This window comes from Schistocerca cancellata, chromosome 7 (genome assembly GCF_023864275.1).
Source record: "Schistocerca cancellata isolate TAMUIC-IGC-003103 chromosome 7, iqSchCanc2.1, whole genome shotgun sequence".
NCBI lineage: Eukaryota > Metazoa > Arthropoda > Insecta > Orthoptera > Acrididae > Schistocerca > Schistocerca cancellata.
Window position 1 is genome coordinate 542,585,208 of NC_064632.1, and position 24,507 is coordinate 542,609,714.

The following is a 24,507-nucleotide window of genomic DNA, read 5'->3' on the forward strand; positions in this document are numbered from 1 at the left end:
TGGACAACATCAGTCAATACTACAGTAAATCTGTGGGAGCTTATACCTAACCACAATAAAATAGCTTCAAATTTAACCATATGTTGCTAAGTCTAACTTTGTGGACTATGTTTGGGCGTTTGTTACACTGTTTATGGCTTTACAAAAAACAGTTAATATTAACAAATTTCAAATATGATAGGTACAAGCTCTCAAGAAAAGTGTTTACTTTTCAGGGGTCAAAGATAGAAGATAATAGTTTAAACGGTTTTTATTTTATGCTGCACGTAGTTGTGAAAAATCGTTTCTTGAGAAAACCTGTTTAAAGTTTAGGGAAAACTTTTATATGTATTATTGGTTCAATTTGCATAAAAACTAGATGTTACTATATATTTTTGATGCCGGTGAACGCAAAACTGATGTTAGATTTTTAAAAATTCAAAGTAGTTTATCCAATACGGCCGACCAAAAATTATGTTTTGACCAATTTTCACCAAAATTTGACATAAAAGTGTTTTCATTACTTACGGTTAGTCTACAGTTCCAGGACCGTATATCACCGCTTAGTCTAACTCGAATATTGATCCTGGAGAGCAGTTCCACCGTTCTTCTTGGCGAGAAAAGCCGATCTGGGTGAGCCGGATTTGCCGCGTTCGGCAGCTTGTACACATTGTTCGTCAGAATTTTTGCCGAATATGTTCGCATGCATACTGCATCATAAATCATTTTGTGAACGTCCGTCACGGCACGACAAGTTTCCCACGTGAGCCGGGCATCTCCGGCTGAGAGCGTACCACGGCGGCCGTGTCATTGCTTCGAACAATGAGCCGTAGAAACTTTTGTAACGTACGGAATAAAAAATTTTCCTCCAAACATGCTAGACACATACATCTTTCAAAAATTGCAATAACCAAAAAATCTAATTTCCGACCATTTTGAATGAGAACCTGGACTTAAAGGACGTGTTAAACCACGTGAAGACTAATTCTTCATTGAATTTTCCAGACCGTGTCTTCTTATTGTGAATGAGAGTAGTAGATCGTCCGGTCTTAGAGTAAGGCTGCGTTCACACTGCCGGCCGGGCCGAGCCGAGCCTGGCCGGGCCGCCGCCCGCTTCGATATCAAACACATGGTTTTGAATTGCGGTGTTCACACTGGCGGCCGGGCCGCGCCGACACGGCGTGAGCCTCCCGGAGCCGAGCCGACGACATTCCGAGTGTTTAATATTGCCGGCGCGAGCCGACCGCAGGCGCGAGCCTGTGGAGCAGCACTACAGCTTCTGCAGTACACGCATCACACGTCTCCCTTCTGCTTTCTTCACAAGTGTGACTGCACACCTCTTTTATTTTAAGATGTTACCTCACATTTCACAATCAGTGAGCAAAAATTACGTTTATTATGATGGTACATGCGAAATTACTTTTATTTCATTTATTTAATCTACCGTATTTACATGCATTTACAACAATAGCTTGCCAGCGATCGCGGCATTGCCGCCACTGAATAGTTCGCATTTACTTGTAAACGGAGGCAGATATGAGTGTCACTGAGGGACGGAAATGTGTCCCTACCAGATGACAATGCATTGTAAAGTCATGTTGTGGCACGTTACTATAAGCTGTTGTCTGTGACATCTTTTTGCGATGTTCTTACTTTAATGGATGCAGAATAACATATACATGACATTAACTTGTGTCCATCAATTTGGTATCAGAATTTCGGCTAGTATGACAGTAATGATGCAGTTTCCAGATTATGGAACGAAGTAGCCAAGGAGTGTGTTTCAGATAGTACGCACAAATATAAATTATTTTCCTTTATAATTTTATTTGTTTTATTTACAGTGAAATGAGATACAAAAAAATACAGTAAATAGCAAAGTACTTTCAATTCCAAAATTTATTTGAGAGGTTTTTTAATTATTTTAAGTTGCATTTTTAACGAAATATTCAACAAAAGTGTTCCTGACAGTTTTCGAACGTAATGTGGAATTTCTGTTGAATGTGGCACCAGCTGTCTGCATATCAGCATTGTTACAAAACTTTTCAGCTTCAACATTGCATCCTTCTCTGTCAATGACAATATTATGAAGTAGACAAATGCACTTGACTATGTGATCAGCTACGTCAACGGATGTTTCAATTTCCTTCCTCACTAGTCTCCATTTATTGGTCATTATACCAAATGCACATTCAACAACTTTTCTTGCTCTGGAATGCATATCATTGTATAGAATCTTCTCGTTGTCCAAATTTCTCCGAGGAAAAGGTCTCATCAAATTCTCTAATAAGGGGTAAGCTTCATCTCCCAAAATGACGTACGGTAGTTCCTGACACATTCCTTCAAGTCTTGTTGGTGGCGGTAATAACAGCTCCCCATTTGTAAGTTTCTTATATAACATACTTTCTTTAAACACACCTGCATCAGACTGTTTACCGTAGGCACCAACATCCACAGCTATAAATTTGTAATTTGCATCAGCAACTGCTTGGAGTACAATCGAATAATACTGTTTGTAATTGTAAAACATGCTGCCAGAAAGTTTAGGACATTGGACACGTAAGTGCTTCCCGTCTATACATCCAACACAGTTTGGAAATCCCCATCTCGTATGCATTTCACTGGCAATTTCTTTAAATCGAGAAACAGTTGGCGCTGGTAAATGAATGGGAGCAAGTGACTCCCATATGGCCATACAAACGTCTTTCACCAACACTGATACGGTGGACACTCCTAATCGGAATGACGATGCTAGTGCATGAAAGGAGATGCCAGTGGACAGATACCTGAGAAAAAAAATCGTAAAATGTGTTACTCAAGTGTGGTGTTGGGCGAAGTTTTTACAGTTTTGTTTGCACAGTAGATATTTACTTAGTCCATGTCATTTCATAGTTATACAACAATAAATAATTAAAGAGACATTTTCTTGCATCCTTCTATATTATTTCAATTAAAATAATGAAATCGAAATGCAAAGACCTGAGAGACAGTTACAGAGAATAACTTGTATAACTTGGCAAAATAAGGTCATGTGATCCAGGGAATAGTATATTAAAATGCAATTCCACTCGGGCTTTGTTCTGTCATATGATTTTCCTAAGTTCCAAGAGCTATGCACAGTTCCTTACCAGTGGAAATAGAACCACTGAGTCAAAGGGCATATCAGTCTGTCTATCTTACAAGGTAATGAAAAGAATTCTGTGAGGTCATCAGTGGCTCCACATGATGAACCATCGCCACTGCCAAGCGCTGCATCATGAAGAAAAACGAAGAAAAAGTTGGAAAATTCTGAAGGAGTGTATCTGCGATTCTTCGTTGAAGGCACAGCAAGATTACCCAAAATGACGAAGCTAATTACTTACTGATGATTCTCTGGAGTCCCATAAACTCTCTTCCCCTCAGAGGTAAGCGTTTGTGAAATTTAAAATACAAAAGCATGACTACAATTAATTGGAGGTAGTGAATGCTGCACAAAGTTCTACTGCAAACCAAAAAGTGTGTACTAACGAATCTTACCTTATCGTTATACACAATTTTTCTTCTGCTGTTATACTTCTGCGAAAATTTGTGTTCTGTTTCGAAATTTTGTCTTGAATGTTCTGCAGCACATACTGAAATGTATTATGATTCATTCTGTAATATGAATAAAATTTTTCAGGATAGTTTTTAAGTTCTTCATGTAAAGAAAAAAACTCTCCTAAATGTCTGTCGCTATTTATGGGATGAATCCATAACCTCCTAGTTCTTCTGTACTTCAAAACTCGACGAGTTACTGCAGAGTCAAAACAATACCAATAAAAGAGTGAAGACATTGTTCTACACGACAGCACAGACTAGCCAAAGGCGAGCAACTGTTGACAGCAGCTGCGTTTTCTAGTGACTTGTTTGTCAGCTGTCGAAGGGTGGGGATTTTTTTTAATTTATTTATTTGGCTTTCGGCAACTAGCAGCCATTTAGCCAAAGAGTAGGGATTACCTTGACGGTGCAGCGCAGCCCGCCAAGGAAGGAAAAAAATAATGAAGAACAATGAAACGCACATCTGTGTCGATCTACAGTAGTTTCATTAACTCTCCATATTTTTTTTTCTGTCAAAGTAGACAACGAGACTACGGAATTGCGCTTCAGTTTCTGCAGTAAACGTATCACAAATCTCCAGTTTGTTTTTGTGATTAGTTTTACAGCACTGATCACTAGTAATTAGTTTTTTTCTGTCCTGCATTATATGACTACATTAAACCAAGCTGTAACCGCTCGAACTCCGTGGCTTGCGGACGCGGCACTGACGCCACTGAATATCTCGCATTACTTGTGACCAGAGACAGATATCAGTGTCATTATCATTTCAAAAACTTTTTGGTACTTTTAGCTACATTTCATTCGCAACAATGTATGGTCTAAAACGGATCTAACAGTAAGCTACCCGCTACATAACTTTTTCACTACAAGATTTGTAAATCAAGTGCACAACGTTGACAAATAGCATCATTTCACAATGACTGTTAAGAAATATGAAAAGATAAATGATTCAATACGAAGCTAACAAGTTACACTAGCACGTGTACAAAAATCAGATTTTTTAGCCGCATAATTTCTTCAAAATCGGCTGGGAAGCGTTACGAAACTAAGAAATCACGCGAAACGAAAAGTAGACTTTTTCTTTTTTCACGACGTAAGTTACGCTTTTAAGGAAAAAATGAGTTCATAAAACGATGTGGCGCATTCTTATATACCTCTAAGAATTTTTAGAACATGAAAATCGGAGAAGTGGATTTTCCCCCATTCCGCCGACCCGGCTCGGCGCGGCGCGCAGTGTGAATGCCCTACACGTCGGCCTGAGCTGGCTAGGCACGAGCCGAGCCAGTACGCGTCAGCCCAGCCCGGCCCGGCCGGCAGTGTGAACGCAGCCTAAGTATACATGTGTGTTACAGTCGTTGCTGAAAGACGGTGTATGTCAAGTGTTCATCCGTGATAATCAGGGGTAACATCGCGTCTGGTTGCCTGCTGAGCAACACTTGAATGTTACTTCATAATTACGTGACACGTTATCTATCAATATGCTGTATCACTCCCATTTGTTTTGGCAACATAATATATCGCAGCGGGTGTTTCAACTTGCATCAGTGTCGTCACGGTGTTGCTTCTTTATGGTACTGTAAGTGTTTAATTAAACCTCTATGACTTAGATATACATTTTTAACAATAAAAAATTCGTGATCCTCCTCATTAGCTTCAAAAAGAAATAAAGAAAAACAGCGACACGCAAACTCACATAGCTGTATACTAACATTTTGTATCTTTGCTGCCATTTCCCTTTGTTAACATTGTCTCTTTAATGTGCTGCTTCGCACTAGTTTAGTAGCAGGTGGAGTTAACGGATGTTTCATAATGCTGTCTAGCGTTCACCATGAATACCTCGCAAAGTGGCCGTAAAACTAATGCCTTTGTTTTGGATAGTTTGGTACTATGTCGAGGCCGCAGTAACGATAGACTTTTTGCACAAAAATTACTCTTAAAATTGAATAACAGCGATAAGTTGCATTCCTTTGTTAACATGTTTCACTCGTCAGACGTGACCATCTTCAGAAATTAGTAGCCACCCTCTATGTTTTAAATATATCTGGCTCTGAACAGCGGTGACGTAGCCGCTGTACGTACCCGCCAGATATATGATTATACGCTGACCGAAAATGAAATCGCAACACCAAAAATTATTTAGTGTAGAGTACTGATATTTCAGGCAACGGCCTTGCCACAGTGGATACACCGGTTCCCTTAGTCCGCCGCTCGTGGTCTCGCGGTAGCGTTCTCGCTTCCCGAGCACGGGGTCCCGGGTTCGATTCCCGGCGGGGTCAGGGATTTTCACCTGCCTCGAGATGACTGGGTGTTTGTGTTGTCCTCTTCATTTCATCATCATCCAGGAAAGTGGCGAAATTGGACTGAGCAAAGATTGGGTAATTGTACGGGCGCTGATAACCACGCAGTTGAGCGCCCCACAGACCAACCATCATCATCACCACACCGGTTCCCGTCAGATCACCGATGTTAAGCGCTGTCGCGCATGGCTGGCACTTGGATGGGTGACCATCCGAGCCGCCATGCGCTGTTTCCATTTTTCGGGGTGCACTCACCCTCGCGATGCCAATTGAGGAGCTACTCGACCGAATAGTAGCGGCTCCGGTTACAGAAAACCATCATAACGACCCTCCTACCGCATTCTCATTGAGGATGACATGGCGGTCGGATGGTCCCGATGGGCCACTTGTGGCCTGAAGACGGAGTGCTTAGTGATATTTCGGGAATAAATTTGTCTAGGTAACGTATTTCAGTGATCAACATTGCAATATTACAAGTTAAAATAAGCCATTGCAAATGTGAATTATTGGTACACTAGTAACCGGTGTAACCGCTAGAACGTTGAATGCAAGCATGCAAAAGTGCATACATTGTGTTGTACAGGTATCGGATGTCAGTTTATGGGATGGAGTTCCAGTCTGTTGCACTTTGTCGGTCATTACAGGGACGGTTAATGCTGTTTGTGGATGACACTGGAGTTTCCAGAATGAGATTTTCACTCTGCAGCGGAGTGTGCGCTGATATGAAACTTCCTGGCACATTAAAACTGTGTGCCGGACCAAGACTCGAACTCGGGATCTTTGCTTTTCGCGGGCGAGTGCTCTAACAACTGAGCTACCCAAGCACGACTCACGCCCCGTCCTCACAGCTTTACTTCTGCCAGTACCTCGTCTCCTACCTTCCAAACTTTACAGAAGCTCTCCTGCGAACCTTGCAGAACTAGCACTCCTGAAAGAAAGGAAAGGACGCTGGAGTTGTCGTCCACTGATGTTCCCTACGTGCTCGACTAGACATGTATCTGCTGATCGAGTAGACCAAGGCAACATGTCGACACTCTGTAGAGCATGTTTGGTTAGAACTGCGGTATGTGGGATAGTTCAAAAATGTTCAAATGTGTGTGAAATCTTATGGACTTAACTGCTAAGGTCATCAGTCCCTAAGCTTACACACTACTTAATCTATATTATGCTAAGGACAAACACACACACACCCATGCCCGAGGGAGGACTCGAACCTCCGCCGGGACCAGCCTCATAGTCCATGACTGCAGCGCCTGAGACCGCTCGGCTGATACCGCGCGGCTGGGATAGTTATCCAACTGGAAAACACCTCCTGGAATTCTGTTCATGAATGGCATCACAACATGTCGAATCACCAGACTGCTATATAAATTTGCGTCAGGGAGCATAGGATAACCAGGACAGTTCTGCTGCTGTCACACGAAATCGTACGCCACATGTGTCTAGCACGCAGATAGGTTGGCTGCAGGCTCTCACAAGGGGAGGCCGCCAATTGTGAAATTCAGATTCGATTCATACTGCGCATAATAAAAACTCATGGCCAGAGGTGTAATGTGGCAAAGCACCAAGATGCACTTCTCGGCCGTTGTCGAGAAAATCGACAGTTAAAAGAAACCGTTCCGGTGAAATACTCTCTACGATTTATGATTTCCCACAGCGTCGTGGCGCAGCGGTAAGCGCTCGGGTTGTAATCCGAAGGTCGCCGAATCGAATCTCCCGCCATACAATTTTTTTTAGTATTTGTTTTTTGTAATTCAAATATATATATAATTCCCGGCAATCAGTTGCAACAATTATGCATATAATAAGTTGTTGACAGTCGTTTGTCGTGGAAAAACTGGCGACTTCGAACATGATTATGTTTTCCGCAAACAAAGTTGTATTTCACAAATGTTATTAATTGTCTTCATAATGTTTACACGTGTAGTTAACGGAAGAGGTAGAAACGATATTCCGAAACGAATACGTATAGTGTAAGTCACACGTTCGAATTACGAACCCGAGCTCTTACCGCTGCGTCACGACGCTGTAGGAACTCATAAATCGTAGAGAGTATTTCACCGCAACGGTTTCTTTTAACTGTCGATTTTCTCGACAACGGCTGAGAAGTGCATCTTGGTGCTTTGCCACATTACACCTCTGGCCGTGAGCTTTTATTATGCGCAGTATGAATCGAATCTGAATTTCACAATTGGCGGCCTCCCCTTGTCAGCTGACCTCCTTCTAATCAACACACGGCCCTCAGTGGCACCGAGGCAGAACCAGTTTTCATCAGAAAACACAACAGACATCCACCCTTTCCTCTGATGAGCTCTCGATTGACACCATTGAAGTCGCAAATGACGGTGGTTTGGGGTTAGTGGAATTCGCGCTGCAGGACTTCCGACTCGGAGCAGTCCTTGAAGTAACCGATTTGTAACAGTTCATTGTGTCACAGTGGTGCCAACTACTGCTCAGATTGCTGCTGCAGATGCAGTACTGTGCGTCAGAGCCATACCCCGAACACAATGTTCTTCCGTCTCGGTAGTAGCATCTGGCCTTCCAGACCCTGGTCTTCCTGCGACCGCACATGACCGTGGCGACCGCTGCCGGCACTCATGTATAGTGACTACCTTCCTTCCGAGTGCTTCTGCAGTATCCCAGAAGGAACATCCAGCTTCTCGTAGCCCTATTACACGACCTCGTTCGAACACAGTGAGTTGTTGATAATGGCGTCATTCTTGCTTTAAAGGCATTTTTGACTAACGTTAACTCTGCATGCCGAATCTCAAAGGTAACTAACGCTCACGACCGTTACGGCGTATATTTAAACTAAACCTGGTTTGCATCCTCATAGTGGCGCTTCTAGCGCCACTCTTATGCGAGTGGCACGAAATCTGAACAGAAACCATCCTTCAGATGTAGAAACACGTCTACCAATTGTCGTTTATGCCAAACAGCTCCTTACTTTTGCGATTCTTTTTTCCGTTAGTGTGTAAGAAGTTGTAACGTCTTCGCTCTCGTTAACTCTTTAAAGCCTGTACTATGGTAAGTTGACGGGCTTCACCTTATAAGAAAGGATTTTAGTAAATATGTTGACCGCGTGTACCTGAATGGAGGCAAAATCAGACTTACACTCACTCAGTAACAACAGTGATACGTCAAGCAAGTCTAAAGTGCAACTACACGTTAGGACGGGCAAGAAATATACACAGCAGATGCTACCAATTGTTAATAATACGGTCGCCAGCCTAATTAGGCATTAAGTGAGGTTTTTTTTCTTGTACAAGTGGATGTACGTACAAGCATAACAATACGTAGTAATACTGCATTATATGGTAAATTTGAGAACCACAAAAATCTACTGAACTAATATTTTCACTTTCTGTACTAATTTGGACAAGCTATAAATACACAACATTACACTATAATGATTACTACAAACTGCGTTTTGTCTACTGATCCGACTGAAATCGGGCATAGGTTACCCTAGAAATAGCACTTTTGAAACACACATACAATGTCAATTTTAAGAAGGGTAAAACACTGATAAATTTAGGTTTTATATTGACTTTAACTTTGTTGGTCAAATCAGTTCAGTACACTTCAGAATTCAAATGAATAGAAAAGAAAAAAGGGGGGGGACCCTGAAACTGTTATGATCACTGTAGTGAAAGTTTGATCATTGAGAGCCTTAAGCATTCTAGATTTCCAATATATGATTTACCACTCTTTTTTGTCTTATTTCCTGCTCATTTAACTACCGTTATTTTTGTCTCAATTTAAATAAACGTCATTACTAAACCAATTTCAATATTATCTTCCAACTTGGTCAGACCTATATTATTCGTCCAGTATTTCATTAACAACAAAGTTCTTTAAACATCATTCTAACATAGATAGGTCTGCAGGTAATTATTATTAACATAAACTTTAAATCTTCATCTTGGGATACTCGGATTGCACAACATGTGGAAAGGACCCTGTCTAGGTTAGTTGTGAGGATAATTAATTGATAGGACAGTTCTGGTAAAATTTAAGTTATTATTGAACAGTATGTAGCAAAAGTGACACTGGTCCACACGAATACAGTACTGAAAGTTTCAACCTGTTCGTATCGATGAGGCGGTCGGCAGGCGGCGAGATGGCGAGGCACAAAGCACACGTGCAATTACAGCAATGGCTCATGAAATATCGGCACTTTACTTCTTCATGGCGTCGCAATGCTTTTCCATTTAGTGCCTATGGAATAATGTCATGCTGTATAGACGTCGGAAACAGCGCATCGGAGGCTCAACGAAATCACTTTTTCCAGGAGAGCCTCCTCGATCCAGCACGTGTTTCTCAGATCGAAGCCCGACTCCGACTAACTCTGCTGAGCCCGTTATGCCGTGCAGCACCCGTGTGCATTTTCCTGCGCTCGCCTGCCTCCACCTTTTCCTGCTCCCCTACAAACAGGGTATTCACCAAAGGTTTTACATTCCACATATTCTAATACATTGCCTACGTATGGACCAGGCGTACAAATACAACTTTCACATCTTACAATAGTTTCAACATTAGGTACACTTCCCTTTGATTACAACATTACTTGAAATTTGACATAAATATTAAAATTTACATCGAAATTTGTTTATAGCTTTTTCAACATAATGTCATGAAACAAAAAAGAAATGAAACCAGAATATCGATTATACTAATTTATCGAAATTCAGAAAACAAAAATTTATTACATATACAGTAGGATAACGTTAGTGTTGTTAAAAAGTGACTAGTGGCTACTAAATTTCTGAAGATGCTGGCGTCTGACGAGTGAACCTTATGGATAAATTAAAGTTCTATGCAAATTGTCGCTGTCCCACAACGTTAATTTCTGATGGTAGCTGTTTCCTGTTCAGGTGGAGCAAAACTCTGAAACCGCTCTGTGAAGTCGATTCATAAGACGCTTGTCGAATTCGGTACAACTTATTCACTTCACTACCTGATTTTAGCTCAATTCATTAATTCTTCCAGAAAGACTGAGCACTCAAATAAGGCCTGTCGAATATTATATGTGTGTTTTAATGTGGGATTTCGGTTTTGTTTTGTGGGAAACGCTGAGTTGGTCATCGTCTGCTGGGAGCAGACGATGTTGCTTCTCGTTCGAAGGAGAGCACAGGATGACCAAGTTAGATTTCCAGTAGCTGAACAGAGAGGTTTACCCATCGTAGTTGAAGGCTGTTTTTGTGTGTGCGGTTGGTGACGGAGGGCTACCGCTGTGGTAACTTCCGCTGCACGGGGAGCTAGGTAAGAGAAAGCGGTACTCTTCGGTGAACGCTTGGTGAGTATGGATCGTAGCTCTAAAGGGAGGTTTCAGGTGATAGAGGGCAGGTTGAGTTAGGAATTCGTTATGTTTAACTGTAGAAATACTTAAGAACTTCAGCTTAACTGAAGCGTGTGAAGAGAGTTATTTTTCCGAATGTGCCATAATTATAATGCTTTAAATAGGCAATTTTTGGGTGTTTGAGTTAAAATGTGGAAGTTAATTTGTTCATTTTGAACAACGATGAAGTAGAGTTTCAAACGGTAAATCTGATTAGGAAAAGCTGGTTAGGATCGCTTCAACTATACGTGAGTGTAATACTGTGTCGAAGCGAGTATGATTTTTAATGATTTGTAATGTTATGTTTTGTGTAAGTTGCTTTTGTCTTTGTGGGTCGATTCTGTGCTACGTGTTTGGTAATCAATGACCCTTCTGGTCCACCACGGCACCGCAGTAGGCTTTATTTTAACAGTTTGCTTGTTTAATGAGCTATAATTTCTGCAATAATATCTGTTCTTTTGTGCGCTTTCTACAAAGCAGCACAACAGTTTGATTCGGAATGCACCACGTGCTCTAGTTCGGCCGTCTGCAAGCAGCAGACGCAGTTAGTATGTTGAATAAGTATCGCACAACCTCGTGCATTGGTTAAACATCTGCCCAGAATAGTGCATGCGTAGAATCGTAATGCGAATCTCACTGAGATATTTTTATAGTGTGAATGCAAAGGAGTTGATAGTATCATTGTCTCCCACCCCCGTTTTCTGCATTTCTTCTTGCTGTAGTTAAATTGTGCTCTGTTACATTCTCACGTAATTCTTATTCAAATATTTCTAGTGAGGCATCAGTTATGTGTAGTTAGGATGTACAACAATAAATAATCTACGTGAAAGATAAATTCTGTGGTGTTGATCTTACCCACTTAGTCCGATTTCCAATCCTGAATTAATCAAGTTGCTTCATGCACGACATGGAGTGCTATTTATCCGGCTACTTAAAGAAATTTGCATACTTGTGATTATTTTATTAAAGTAATTAAACTAATAATTTTCCAGCTTCGTTTTTTTCTAAATTGATAGGAAGGGCTCAGTCTGGTGGGAACCGTGAATTTCTGAATTTTTTATCATTATTTGTGTGAGAGAAGCAGCTGGAAATGCAAGTTAACGTAAATGCCTCGATGAGAAACGTCGTAAAGATAGTAATACGTTACAACTCTCTAGTATTATTTTTCTCGCTTCATCTGCTGGTGGAAGAGGAAGAGTTTGGTTGTATGTAGAAGTCGTGCGACGGACGGGCTGATGGCGGCGTTTTGCGGTGTTTGCAGACGACCACGGCGGGGTCGCGCGCCGTTGTGGAGAAGCTGACGTTCGAGAACCACACGGAGTGCCGCTGCGAGGACAAGCTGGACGCCGTGATGCCGCGCGACATGCCAGACACCCAGCGGCCTCTGAGGGGGCCCCACCACCACCACGAGCCGCAACAGCACCACAGCAGGTGAGCACCAGCACCACGCCGCCGGTGCAACCGGTCCACTCCTTGGGGTCACGCTGAGCGTGACTAGCTTCTCAAGCGGAGGTCCTGGTTTCCATTCGCAGTGCCTAATTCCACTGTTTCTCTCACGGAAACGGTACTGATCAGAATAGTTCCCATTCACGTGGTCACAGACACATGCTGAGCATCAATTTGCGTTAGAATTAATCATGCCCTCCGGTATGGCAACCGGGATTAAATAAAGAAATGTGATTAGCTGGGAAGGTACGGGTGAAAGGCTTATTTCAGTAGTGGTACAAGTCCATTTTTGTTCGTATTGAGGTACAGAGTCCTAAAGTTAAATAAGCGCTGAAAAATCTGCAGTTGAGATACCAGATATATTCAAGCATATGGCTTCTTGCTAGAGATGAATCTTTCTTTCTACATCTACATCTACATTTATACTCCGCAAGCCACCCTACGGTGTGGTGTGTGGCGGAGGGCACTTTACGTGCCACTGTGATCTCCTCGGGAGGTATAAGTAGGGGGAAGCAATATATTCGATACCTCATCCAGAAACGCACCCTCTCGAAACCTGGCGAGCAAGCTACACCGCGATGCAGAGCGCCTCTCTTGCAGAGTCTGCCACTTGAGTTTGTTAAACATCTCCGTAACGCTATCACGGTTACCAAATAACCCTGTGACGAAACGCGCCGCTCTTCTTTGGATCTTATCTATCTCCTCCGTCAACCCGATCTGGTACGGATCCCACACTGATGAGCAATACTCAAGTATAGGTCGAACGAGTGTTTTGTAAGCCACCTCCTTTGTTGATGGACTACATTTTCTAAGGACTCTCCCAATGAATCTCAACCTGGTACCCGCCTTACCAACAATTAATTTTATATGATCATTCCACTTCAAATCGTTCCGCACGCATACTCCCAGATATTTTACAGAAGTAACTGCTACCAGTGTTTGTTCCGCTATCATATAATCATACAATAATGGATCCTTCTTTCTATGTATTCGCAATACATTACATTTGTCTATGTTAAGGGTCAGTTGCCACTCCCTGCACCAAGTGCCTATCCGCTGCAGATCTTCCTGCATTTCGCTACAATTTTCTAATGCTGCAACTTCTCTGTATACTACAGCGTCATCCGCGAAAAGCCGCATGGAACTTCCGACACTATCTACTAGGTCATTTATATATATTGTGAAAAGCAATGGTCCCATAACACTCCCCTGTGGCACGCCAGAGGTTACTTTAACGTCTGTAGACGTCTCTCCGTTGATAACAACATGCTGTGTTCTGTTTGCTAAAAACTCTTCAATCCAGCCACACAGCTGGTCTGATATTCCGTAGGCTCTTACTTTGTTTATCAGGCGACAGTGCGGAACTGTATCGAGCGCCTTCCGGAAGTCGGCCGTGCCCTTTGAAAGGAACCATCCCGGCATTTGCCTGGAGCGATTTAGGGAAATCACGGAAAACCTAAATCAGGATGGCCGCACGCGGGATTGAACCGTCGTCCTCCCGAATGCGAGTCCAGTGTCTAACCACTGCGCCACCTCGCTCGGTACTATGACTAAGGGATCATTAATGTTTTTCATATTGGTACCAGGTCTACCTGTACGCAATACTTACATATACACAAATTTATGGACATTTAAAAATGAAATCTATTCACTGATGAGACCTGTGCATGATAGTAGGCGGACAGACACGTAATCTTGTTGCATGGTTAACAATATTTTGCATGAGTCAAAGAAACAAGAAGTGTACAATGGAAATTCTGGATACAGTGACGGACCCTAACAAGAACAGTAATCGATTGCGGTCGACTTTCAATTTTTGTAGGGAGTTCCAAATATACCCCGTTTCAAAAGCTTTCGAAAGCCGTAAAATATTGAGTTCTTCCATTACAAAAATAAGTGTGCCAGGATTCCGGTTGATAGGAGACGATTAACTTTACAATAAACTACGTGCGTCTTTGCCTCCTGTTATTCCCGAAAGCCTCATTTCGAGATCTTGAAAAAACAAATAGTTTTACGACTTACTGAAACACACGCTGTAGTTATAAAGGGTAGGTGTGGGAGTGGAAACATGACAAATACATTACCATGCCTAATACTGTTTATGATAATCGTTGCCATTCAAAACAGCTTCCAGTCGTCTCGGATTGGATAAATACAGCTTCCGTGTGGATTTAAAGAGAATTTTTTACAATTCTTCCTGCGTAATAAAGGTAATTTCAGGGAACGATGAGCAAGTGGATAGTGATCTCGCACCATTTTCTCCAAAACGGACCGCAGAGGCAGCATAATATTGAAATCTAGCGACTGTGGTGGCCTGGAGATATACGACAGTTCATCGTCGCCCTCACAAAACCAGTCTTGAACAATGAGAGCTGTGTGAACAGCGACTCTGCCGTCTTGGAACACAGCATAGCCGTTGCGGAACAAAACATGGTACCGTGAGATGAGCCTGCACAGCCAAAGTAGTCACATAACCCTTGGCTGTAATGCGACGTTGTTCAGTAACCATGGAATACCTCGATATGGCTGCGCAACTCATCACGGAACCCCCGGCATGTTTCACTCTTGGAAAGTTGAAACGTCCCCTTAGAACAATTATACACGACTGTGCTTAAACTGACACACAATATTTTTAGCGCAACGCAATCTGACTTTCAAAATTCCCTACAAAAGAATGGCCCTGACTAACATTAATCTATACCTTTCACAAATCACTTACCTCACAAAAATCTTCATTACTCGGACTACTGCAATACAGCGAGCGCCACTACTGCCAGCTAAATAAAAGATTCAAACTACGGAAGGCACTAACTACTGATAGGGATAGTTAGCAAATGAAAGATTTTAATAGAGAACAAACAATGTATTTACCTTAATAGTCATAATATATCATATCCAGTATTACAAACTTCAAAACTCCGCCATCTCTCTCCCCACATCCACCACTGCTGGCGGCTCACCTCCAACTGCGCAACGCTACGCGCTGTTCACATCCAGCTGCCGCTGCCCAACACTACAATGGCAGACAACAATGCAAACTGATCTTCTCTGTAGGTGGTATAAATCTTCGGTACGTTGTCTCCTGAAACACAAACACTTCCGCCATCTTAGAGAGGGAAGCACCCATCATACGAGCACCAACAATTTGTCCAGACTAGAATTTACTTAGCTCCGATATAATGCATTCACAACTTACTACACAGAACACTGTTGTGACCACGAGTGACACTTGCACCATAATGAAGCCATTTTGTGGTTAAATACAACAGTGCAACCTCCAAGCATGGCTATCACCTGCATTTATGTACAAACATGCAGTTCTCGGGATGTTTCCATATTTTTTGCAACCCCTATACAAGGACACACAAAAAAACCGATTCTTCGTAGGATCCGACCTTCCATATATGAAACGGCTTCAAACTTCTGATCAATCTGTTAAGTATTTGAAGCTAGAAAATTTTCACGAATTGTTTGAAGTTGTGTTTAAAGTTTGTTGAAAGTCACTAAAGGCTGTCATTCTCAAAGAGTGGATGAGTGTAGTCTGGGTAATTTGCTATGTTTCAACAAAAGCGACTTTTTCACGAAATTAAATGATGATGTCACGCATCATGAACTATGTCTCGTACAGTGATAAAAGTTTTGCAAACATTTTCGTTGTATATGTGGAAACAGTCTGCAAAATGTGTTGAGAATAGACACATTAGTAAAGAAATAATAAATTAAGACGTCATGCCTGATGTTGCAATTTTAGTGCGTGTTCAGTGTCAATGTAGTAAGTGATAACAGTTTTTCATCATTCTGAAGGGGGAGGGAGGTGTGGGGATTCAGAGAGATCAGGTTTCGTAAAGGTTTGAGATTATGGCTAAACTTTGTTGCAGGTCTGTAACAGCTCTTACTGTCAATTAGTGGATGTATTTGAACTTGGTGAATAAAGCTGCCTCACGATATTATGTAAAACCTCGTCGCCAATTTTGTAAAGGCCTCGTCGCTACTGCTGTGGAGTAGCGAGTTGCCACCATCATTTCGGAGTAGCAGGTGTAACGGTATCTACATTCTGTATTTAATATTTCAAAGATGGGTTCTCCTGCAGAAATCGCATGTGAATGGAATTCGTATTTTCAGGAGCACCAAACTCAACACCAGTATTAGCATTTCAGCAGCACCACGCGACTAGCATCCGACCAAATACATGGTCATGGGCTGTCGAGAGACTGCCACTGCTCCACTAAGCCAGTCACTACGACTGAAGAGACCTGGCATACATTGGAGTTTTCGTTCTTGTATGTCTTCTTTCTCTGCGACAAGTCTTCTCATTGTTAAGCGTACATTTTGGAGCCAGGTAGTCGTATGGCGTCCTATTCTCTTCTTTCTCTCTGGCTCCCATTCCAGGATCAATTTCGGAATTCTGGCTTCCCCCATTCTTCTTACATGGCCGTACCATTGTAATTTCTTTCTATCCACCGCGTAATGTATTCTTTCTATTACTTCCATTCTCTTTATTATTTCGTCGTTTCTTAATCTCGCTTGTCTAGAAATTCTTGCTGATCTTATCCAGAATTATGTTTCTACTGCTTGCACTATTTTTTAGCTGTTTCAGATTTGTAGTCCAAGTCTCCACTCCATACATAACTACGCTCTCTAGTATCGATCTGCATATAATTTTTTTTTTTTTTTTGGTTCGGTTTATTACATTTCTGCTCCATAACCTTGAGTTGAGCATCCCAATGACCTTCCTTCCACTGCTAATTATTTTACTAATTTCTACTTCTGATTTTCCCCGCAACTCTAAAATGGATCCCAAATAATAGAAGGTATTGACCTTCTTAATTTTCTTTCCCTCTGTGTATAAGTCATCTGGATCATTAGTGAGGTATTCTGTTTTCTGGTAATTAATCTTCAATCCCCAGTTTCTATATTCCATTGCTAATTGGTTACACACATCATTTGCATCCTCCCCATCTTATACTACAACTACTTGATCATCAGGAAATAGCAGGTGATGTAAATAAACTCCATCTTTAATTTCTAGCCCCATCCCATTCCATTTACGATACCATGTCTTTAGATCAATATCTATAGATTTTAAACAATGTTCGTGACATGGGGCAACCTTGTAACAGACCCTTGCTTATTCTAAATTTTTCTGAAAGTGTACAACCAATTTTCACTTGACATATCTTATCTTTACACATTACCTGTATTATTTTGATTAAAGGAACATTTTGTTTGCCACATGTAATGATCTCCAAAGTAGTTTTCGACGGACAGTATCATTTGCTTTTTATAAATCTATAAAAATTAATCCTATGTTTTTTGGTTTTTCCCTATGTTTTTCTAAGATTGGTCATAATGTGAAAATATGGTCTTCGCTTGATCTATCAGCTACGATGCCACATTCTTCGTCCTCGTTTTTAAAATTTATGTCCAACTTATTTTTAATCATTTTCCCAAAAATTGTCATTAATGTGTTTATAACACAAACTCCTCGATAGTTCGACCAGCTTTGGCGATCACTTTTCTTAAATATATTATTAATATAGCCCAGCTTCATTTCCTTGGATACTGAATCTCAGTGTAATATTTTATTTAATAACTGTGTTATTAGCTTCACCATTTTGTCACCACCACATTTTAAGAGCTCCAGATTGATATTGCCTGGTCCAGGTGATTTACCATTCTTCCCTTTTCTTACTACCTTACTCACATCGCTTTCTAAAACTTGGATCTCCTTCCCTTCCTGCTCCTTTTCTTCCACTGTTCCTTCCTCCAGATACTCTTCTCCATCCTCATTTAATAATTTACGTAAATATTTGTCCCATTCTTTTGGTGTTATCAGTTGAACATTGGTTTTGCCTTTTGCCTCTTGTCGAAGTCATTGTAACACTGACCACGCTTGTTTCGCTCTCCCAAATGGTTCAAATGGCTCTGAGCACTATCGGACTGCTGAGGTCATAAGTCCCCTAGAACTTAGAACTACTTAAACCTAACTAACCTAAGGACGTCACACACATCCATGCCCGAGGCAGGATTCGAACCTGTGATCGTAGCGGTCGCACGGTTCCAGACGGAAACGCCTAGAACCGCTCGGCCACGCCGGCCAGCCTCTCCCAAATCCTAATTTGCTATTGACATTGGAACATGTCCATTCCCATGCTTCATTCTTTGCTACTCTTATTTTTTTATCACTTTATTCTTCCTTTCGTTGCAGACTGTACTTGTTACTTCCGATTTATCATTCAGCCACAGGTTGAATGCCCTCCTCTTTTCTTTAACTGACACTTCTATTGCCTCCAACCACCATTCTGCTGTACGATTGTGGTTGTTTCCCCTTATGCCCAGCACCTTTGTTGCTGTACTTGGATTTTATATAATCCTACATTTCCTCTGTACTTCCTTCAAATGATTCTTCCAATGATTTTTTCCGTTATGGCAGCAAAGAATGTTAGTATACTTTCATCTTGTAGGCTGTCAATATTGAAGTACACTCCTGGAAATTGAAATAAGAACACCGTGAATTCATTGTCCCAGGAAGGGGAAACTTTATTGACACATTCCTGGGGTCAGATACATCACATGATCACACTGACAGAACCACAGGCACATAGACACAGGCAACAGAGCATGCACAATGTCGGCACTAGTACAGTGTATATCCACCTTTCGCAGCAATGCAGGCTGCTATTCTCCCATGGAGACGATCGTAGAAATGCTGGATGTAGTCCTGTGGAACGGCTTGCCATGCCATTTCCACCTGGCGCCTCAGTTGGACCAGCGTTCGTGCTGGACGTGCAGACCGCGTGAGACGACGCTTCATCCAGTCCCAAACATGCTCAATGGGGGACAGATCCGGAGATCTTGCTGGCCAGGGTAGTTGACTTACACCTTCTAGAGCACGTTGTGTGGCACGGGATACATGCGGACGTGCATTGTCCTGTTGGAACAGCAAGTTCCCTTGCCGGTCTAGGAATGGTAGAACGATGGGTTCGATGACGGTTTGGATGTACCGTGCACTATTCAGTGTCCCCTCGACGATCACCAGTGGTGTACGGCCAGTGTAGGAGATCGCTCCCCACACCATGATGCCGGGTGTTGGCCCTGTGTGCCTCGGTCGTATGCAGTCCTGATTGTGGCGCTCACCTGCACGGCGCCAAACACGCATACGACCATCATTGGCACCAAGGCAGAAGCGACTCTCATCGCTGAAGACGACACGTCTCCATTCGTCCCTCCATTCACGCCTGTCGCGACACCACTGGAGGCGGGCTGCACGATGTTGGGGCGTGAGCGGAAGACGGCCTAACGGTGTGCGGGACCGTAGCCCAGCTTCATGGAGACGGTTGCGAATGGTCCTCGCCGATACCCCAGGAGCAACAGTGTCCCTAATTTGCTGGGAAGTGGCGGTGCGGTCCCCTACGGCACTGCGTAGGATCCTACGGTCTTGGCGTGCATCCGTGCGTCGCTGCGGTCCGGTCCCAGGTCGACGGGCACGTGCACCTTCCGCCGACCACTGGCGACAACATCGATGTACAGTGGAGACCTCACGCCCCACGTGTTGAGCAATTCGGCGGTACGTCCACCCGGCCTCCCGAATGCCCACTATACGCCCTTGCTCAAAGTCCGTCAACTGCACATACGGTTCACGTCCACGCTGTCGCGGCATGCTACCAGTGTTAAAGACTGCGATGGAGCTCCGTATGCCACGGCAAACTGGCTGACACTGACGGCGGCGGTGCACAAATGCTGCGCAGCTAGCGCCATTCGACGGCCAACACCGCGGTTCCTGGTGTGTCCGTTGTGCCGTGCGTGTGGTCATTGCTTGTACAGCCCTCTCGCAGTGTCCGGAGTATGGTGGGTCTGACACACCGGTGTCAATGTGTTCTTTTTTCCATTTCCAGGAGTGTATATAGTTTGGGATTTCTCAGCACAATTCTTTTTAATGTTGTTAGAATCATTCTTTGCATTCTTCCATTGCCAAAAACTCTTCATTTTTACAAAATAACGGTCTGATCCACACTGGGCTTGTTTATAAGATCTAACATCTGCTGCCCTGAAACTACTTGTCTGTCTAATGATAATATAATCTGTTATGGAACGAAGTTCTCTGGTATTCTGCTGCCATGTATATTTATGAATATCCTTGTTTTTGAAAAATTGTTTTGGTAAAATTCTTATAAAACTGTTCGCAAATTTCAATCAGTCGTTCTTCATTGTCATTATATTATGTCTCCCCATGGTTTTCCACTATCAGACATGGTTCTCTAATTCCTACTCTTCCGTTCATATCCCCCATGATAACCAGTTCCTTCCTCCTCCGGATTTTTTCTTTAGCCTCCCTGAGGATTGTCCAGAAAGTATCTTTCTCCTGGTCTCTTGCCTCATTCGTGGCTGCATATACACCAATAATTACAATTTCTCTGACAAATAGTCTTTTCTTTCACACTAATACATTCATTAATAAATTTCCAATCTGTCATTCTCTTTTTCCATGCTTTTTTTTATCGTGATGGAGACTCCTGCTTTGGCTCTTACCGCTTTGGACACTACACTCCAAATATGCACATAATTAACAAGTTGTTCTTCTCCTTTGCCCTTCATCTTCGTCTCACAGAGAGCACGATAACATCCATTTTGAAACTGTCAAGGTCTTCGCGTGATCTACCAGCTGCGAAGCCACATTCTTCGTCCTGGTTTTTAAAATTTATGTCCAGCTTATTTTTAATCATTTTCCCAAAATTTGTCATTAATGTGTTTATAACACAAACTCCCGATAGTTCGAGCAGCTTTTGCGATCCCCTTTCTTAAATATATTATTAATGTAGCCCAGCTGTTGGTAATATATGCAGTTTCATGGAGATACCTTGCACATCCAAATGTCATTTTCCTTTTTCCTTCGCCAGTTCATTACTTGCACACGTGGATATATATGTTCTCAGTGACATTTAAGTCCAAATTAATTCGAATATATCGGAAAAAACTCAGTAGACCTTTCCAGTAACCTTTAGAAACAAGTAAAACCATGCAGAATTATCTGTAAGGACAAAAACGAAACGAGAAATCATTTCCCTCGCGCCTGGGCAGCTCGTTCCAAGATGGCCGCCGAGTAAGTGACGCCAGAAACCATTTCCAGAAAGTTAAGTGATTTAGACAGGAATATAATTTAATTTAACGCCGACAACAAATTAAATACATGCATTAGTGTATCATTTAGTCTTGCCGTTAAAGGTTTGACTTTTCTTTGCGTATTTTTTCAGAAAACACGAAAAGATCGTAACTTCGCGAAGTCGCGCTTAGGCTTAAATTTTGTAAACGTGTTTGTTTCTTGTTTCACGGTAATTTAACTAATTTCTCGGTAACAAATAAGTAAACTACCGTAAATAGCGTATAACTTCATTGTTTTAATACTGATTTCAGAAAAACAGCGTAACTTTATATCAGAAACTTGGTTATATACATTTATTTATAGGCCTAATTCTCGTACCGTTTTTGGAGAATCAAAGTTAAATTATCTCGTTTAATTGTCCTTTTTTCATTCCATCGAGTGAAATATAAAATAAATAGCGTATACCTTCATTGATCTCAGGAAAACAGCGGAATTTTAAATCAGAAACTTGCTTATATACATTTGTGAATAGGCTTAATTCTTGTAACGTCTTTTTTGATTTTCGGTAATTTAATTGATTTATTCTAGCTAAAGCATTATTTTTGCCATGAGTGAGAAGTGCCTGACTTGCCGTAGAATTGTTAGTTCCGGGAATTGGTGTGATGGATGCAGTAGTTTTTTTCACTGGGGGGACTGCAGTGGCGCGGGTGTCGGGAAAGTGGATCAGGCTCATCTGTGGTTATGTAGGATTTGCAGCAGAGATAGGAAGATAGTGGAACAGGAGGGGAAAATTGCTGCCCTTCAGGCTGAGCTAGATCAGGCTAGGGAAGATCTGGACAGGTTAAGGAGGGAGAAGGGCAAAGAGAGGTGGGAAATGGCAACAGGTAGCAGAAGGAACAGGCCTAGAACTGAGTCTGACAGTTTTGTGATGAATGTCAAAAATAAGTTTGACCTGTTGCTTCAGTTAGAAACTGATGAGCCTCAAGCAGAGGTAGGTGTAGACAGGACACAACAAACTTTCAATAGGAAATTGAAAAAGAATGTAGGAAAGCCATCGAAAAGGAGGAAAGTTTTGTTGTTAGGCAGTTCTCATGCCAGAGGTGTAGGCCAACTTCTGCAGGAGGAATTAGGACCAGAATACCAGGTCACAAATTTTTTCAAACCAAGTGCTAGTCTGGATCAGGTGACAGAGGATTTAGGTTCACTCTGTAAAGGATTTACCAGGGAAGATACCGTGTTTATTGTGGGAGGGCCAAGGAACAGCAGCGACAGAGATCCTGGGTACAGCATAGAGTGTGACCTGGTAAAGATTGCGTCGGCATCGAGACACACCAATGTTGAATTTGTATCTGTCCTGAGACGCCATGACCGCCCTCATTTGAACTCTTCTGTTGGGGGAGTTAATTTGGAGTTGGAACGGCTGCTTGGGTCGGGTGCGGGGGCTCATATTGGTGTGGTTCCTGTTGATTCTCTCAGAAGGTGGGACTATACCAGGCACGGCCTACATCTCAACAGGAAAGGGAAGGGGAAACTGGCTGGGGTAATAGCAGGAAATTTAAGGGGGGGAGGCACTGCCATGAATGGTAAAATACCAGTGGTTACAGGTGTTGGAGCAGCACCTTTTTTAGGATAGGTAAGACAGAAAGATGTCAAGTTCTACGAGAGGTCAGGATTGAAACAAATCTTCAGTTTAGGAAAGAAATTAAACAGCACAATTATATCACATTGGATCACCAATCACAGCTGTCAATTATAAATTTTCACCAATCACCAGAAATTTTATCTCCACCAAGTTGTATCTCAGTCCTAGGTAATTGCATTGATGAATTAATGTCACCCAACCCAGTTGACATAATCTGCCTCTCTGAACACCATGTGACCACTGGTATAGCAACTAGGCCTAAGGACAATGAGAAACTCAGACAGGAGAGTACTGCAAATGTTAGAATAAGGAAAGGTTCACATAAAAGTATAACTAAAAATAATGTAAGTATATTTCATCAAAATATTGGGAGTTTAAAGAATAAAATAGATGAGCTTCTGGTTTGTTTATAAGATTTAGAAGCTGAGGATGAAATAGATATACTATGCCTGTCTGAGCATCACATTGTTACTGATATGGATAAGATAAATGTAAGTGGATATAAACTCTCTGCACATGTAATGAGAGAAAATATGGAGAAAGGAGGAGTTGCCATATATGTCAAAAGTTATCACTGTGCAAAAAGTATAGAAACAAAAAAGTTTTGTGTAGAGAAACGTATAGAAGCATGTGCCTGTGAGATTAAATTAAATAAAGGCACATTTATAATTGTAACTGTATATAGGTCCCCATCAGGAAATTTTCATCTATTTCTGAAAAATTTGGACTCCTTGTTGTGCTATCTGTCAGACAGGGGGAAGCAAATTATTATTTGTGGGGACTTCAATGTAGATTCTCTGAAAGAGGGTAATAGGAAAAATGACCTTGAAGTATTACTCGGTTCTTTCAATTTGACACACGTTATTGATTTTCCTACTCGGGAGGTAAAGGATAGCAGCTCACTGATAGATAACTTCTTTATAGACCAAGATAAGTTTAACCAGATAAATGCTCAGCCTGTTGAGAATGGTCTTTCTGATCATGGTGCACAGCTAGTTACAATATATGACATAGCTCCATTCAGCAATACTAAACAGTCCTCCAAAGTAGTACGTTCAGTCAACGATTTAACAATTGCAAATTTCAGGGAATGCCTACAGCAGTTAGACTGGGATGAGGTGTACCA

The 24,507-nt window shown here is 42.0% G+C and overlaps 1 protein-coding gene across 1 annotated transcript in view; it reads left to right on the plus strand.

Annotated features, from left to right (window-relative positions):
- Positions 1-24,507, plus strand: part of LOC126092515 (uncharacterized) — a 698,582-nt gene that overhangs the window by 647,551 nt on the left and 26,524 nt on the right. Inside the window, exon 4 of the mRNA XM_049908142.1 lies at positions 12,455-12,624. Coding sequence (XP_049764099.1) covers positions 12,455-12,624 — 170 coding nt within the window. The remainder of the gene's footprint in view (positions 1-12,454; positions 12,625-24,507) is intronic.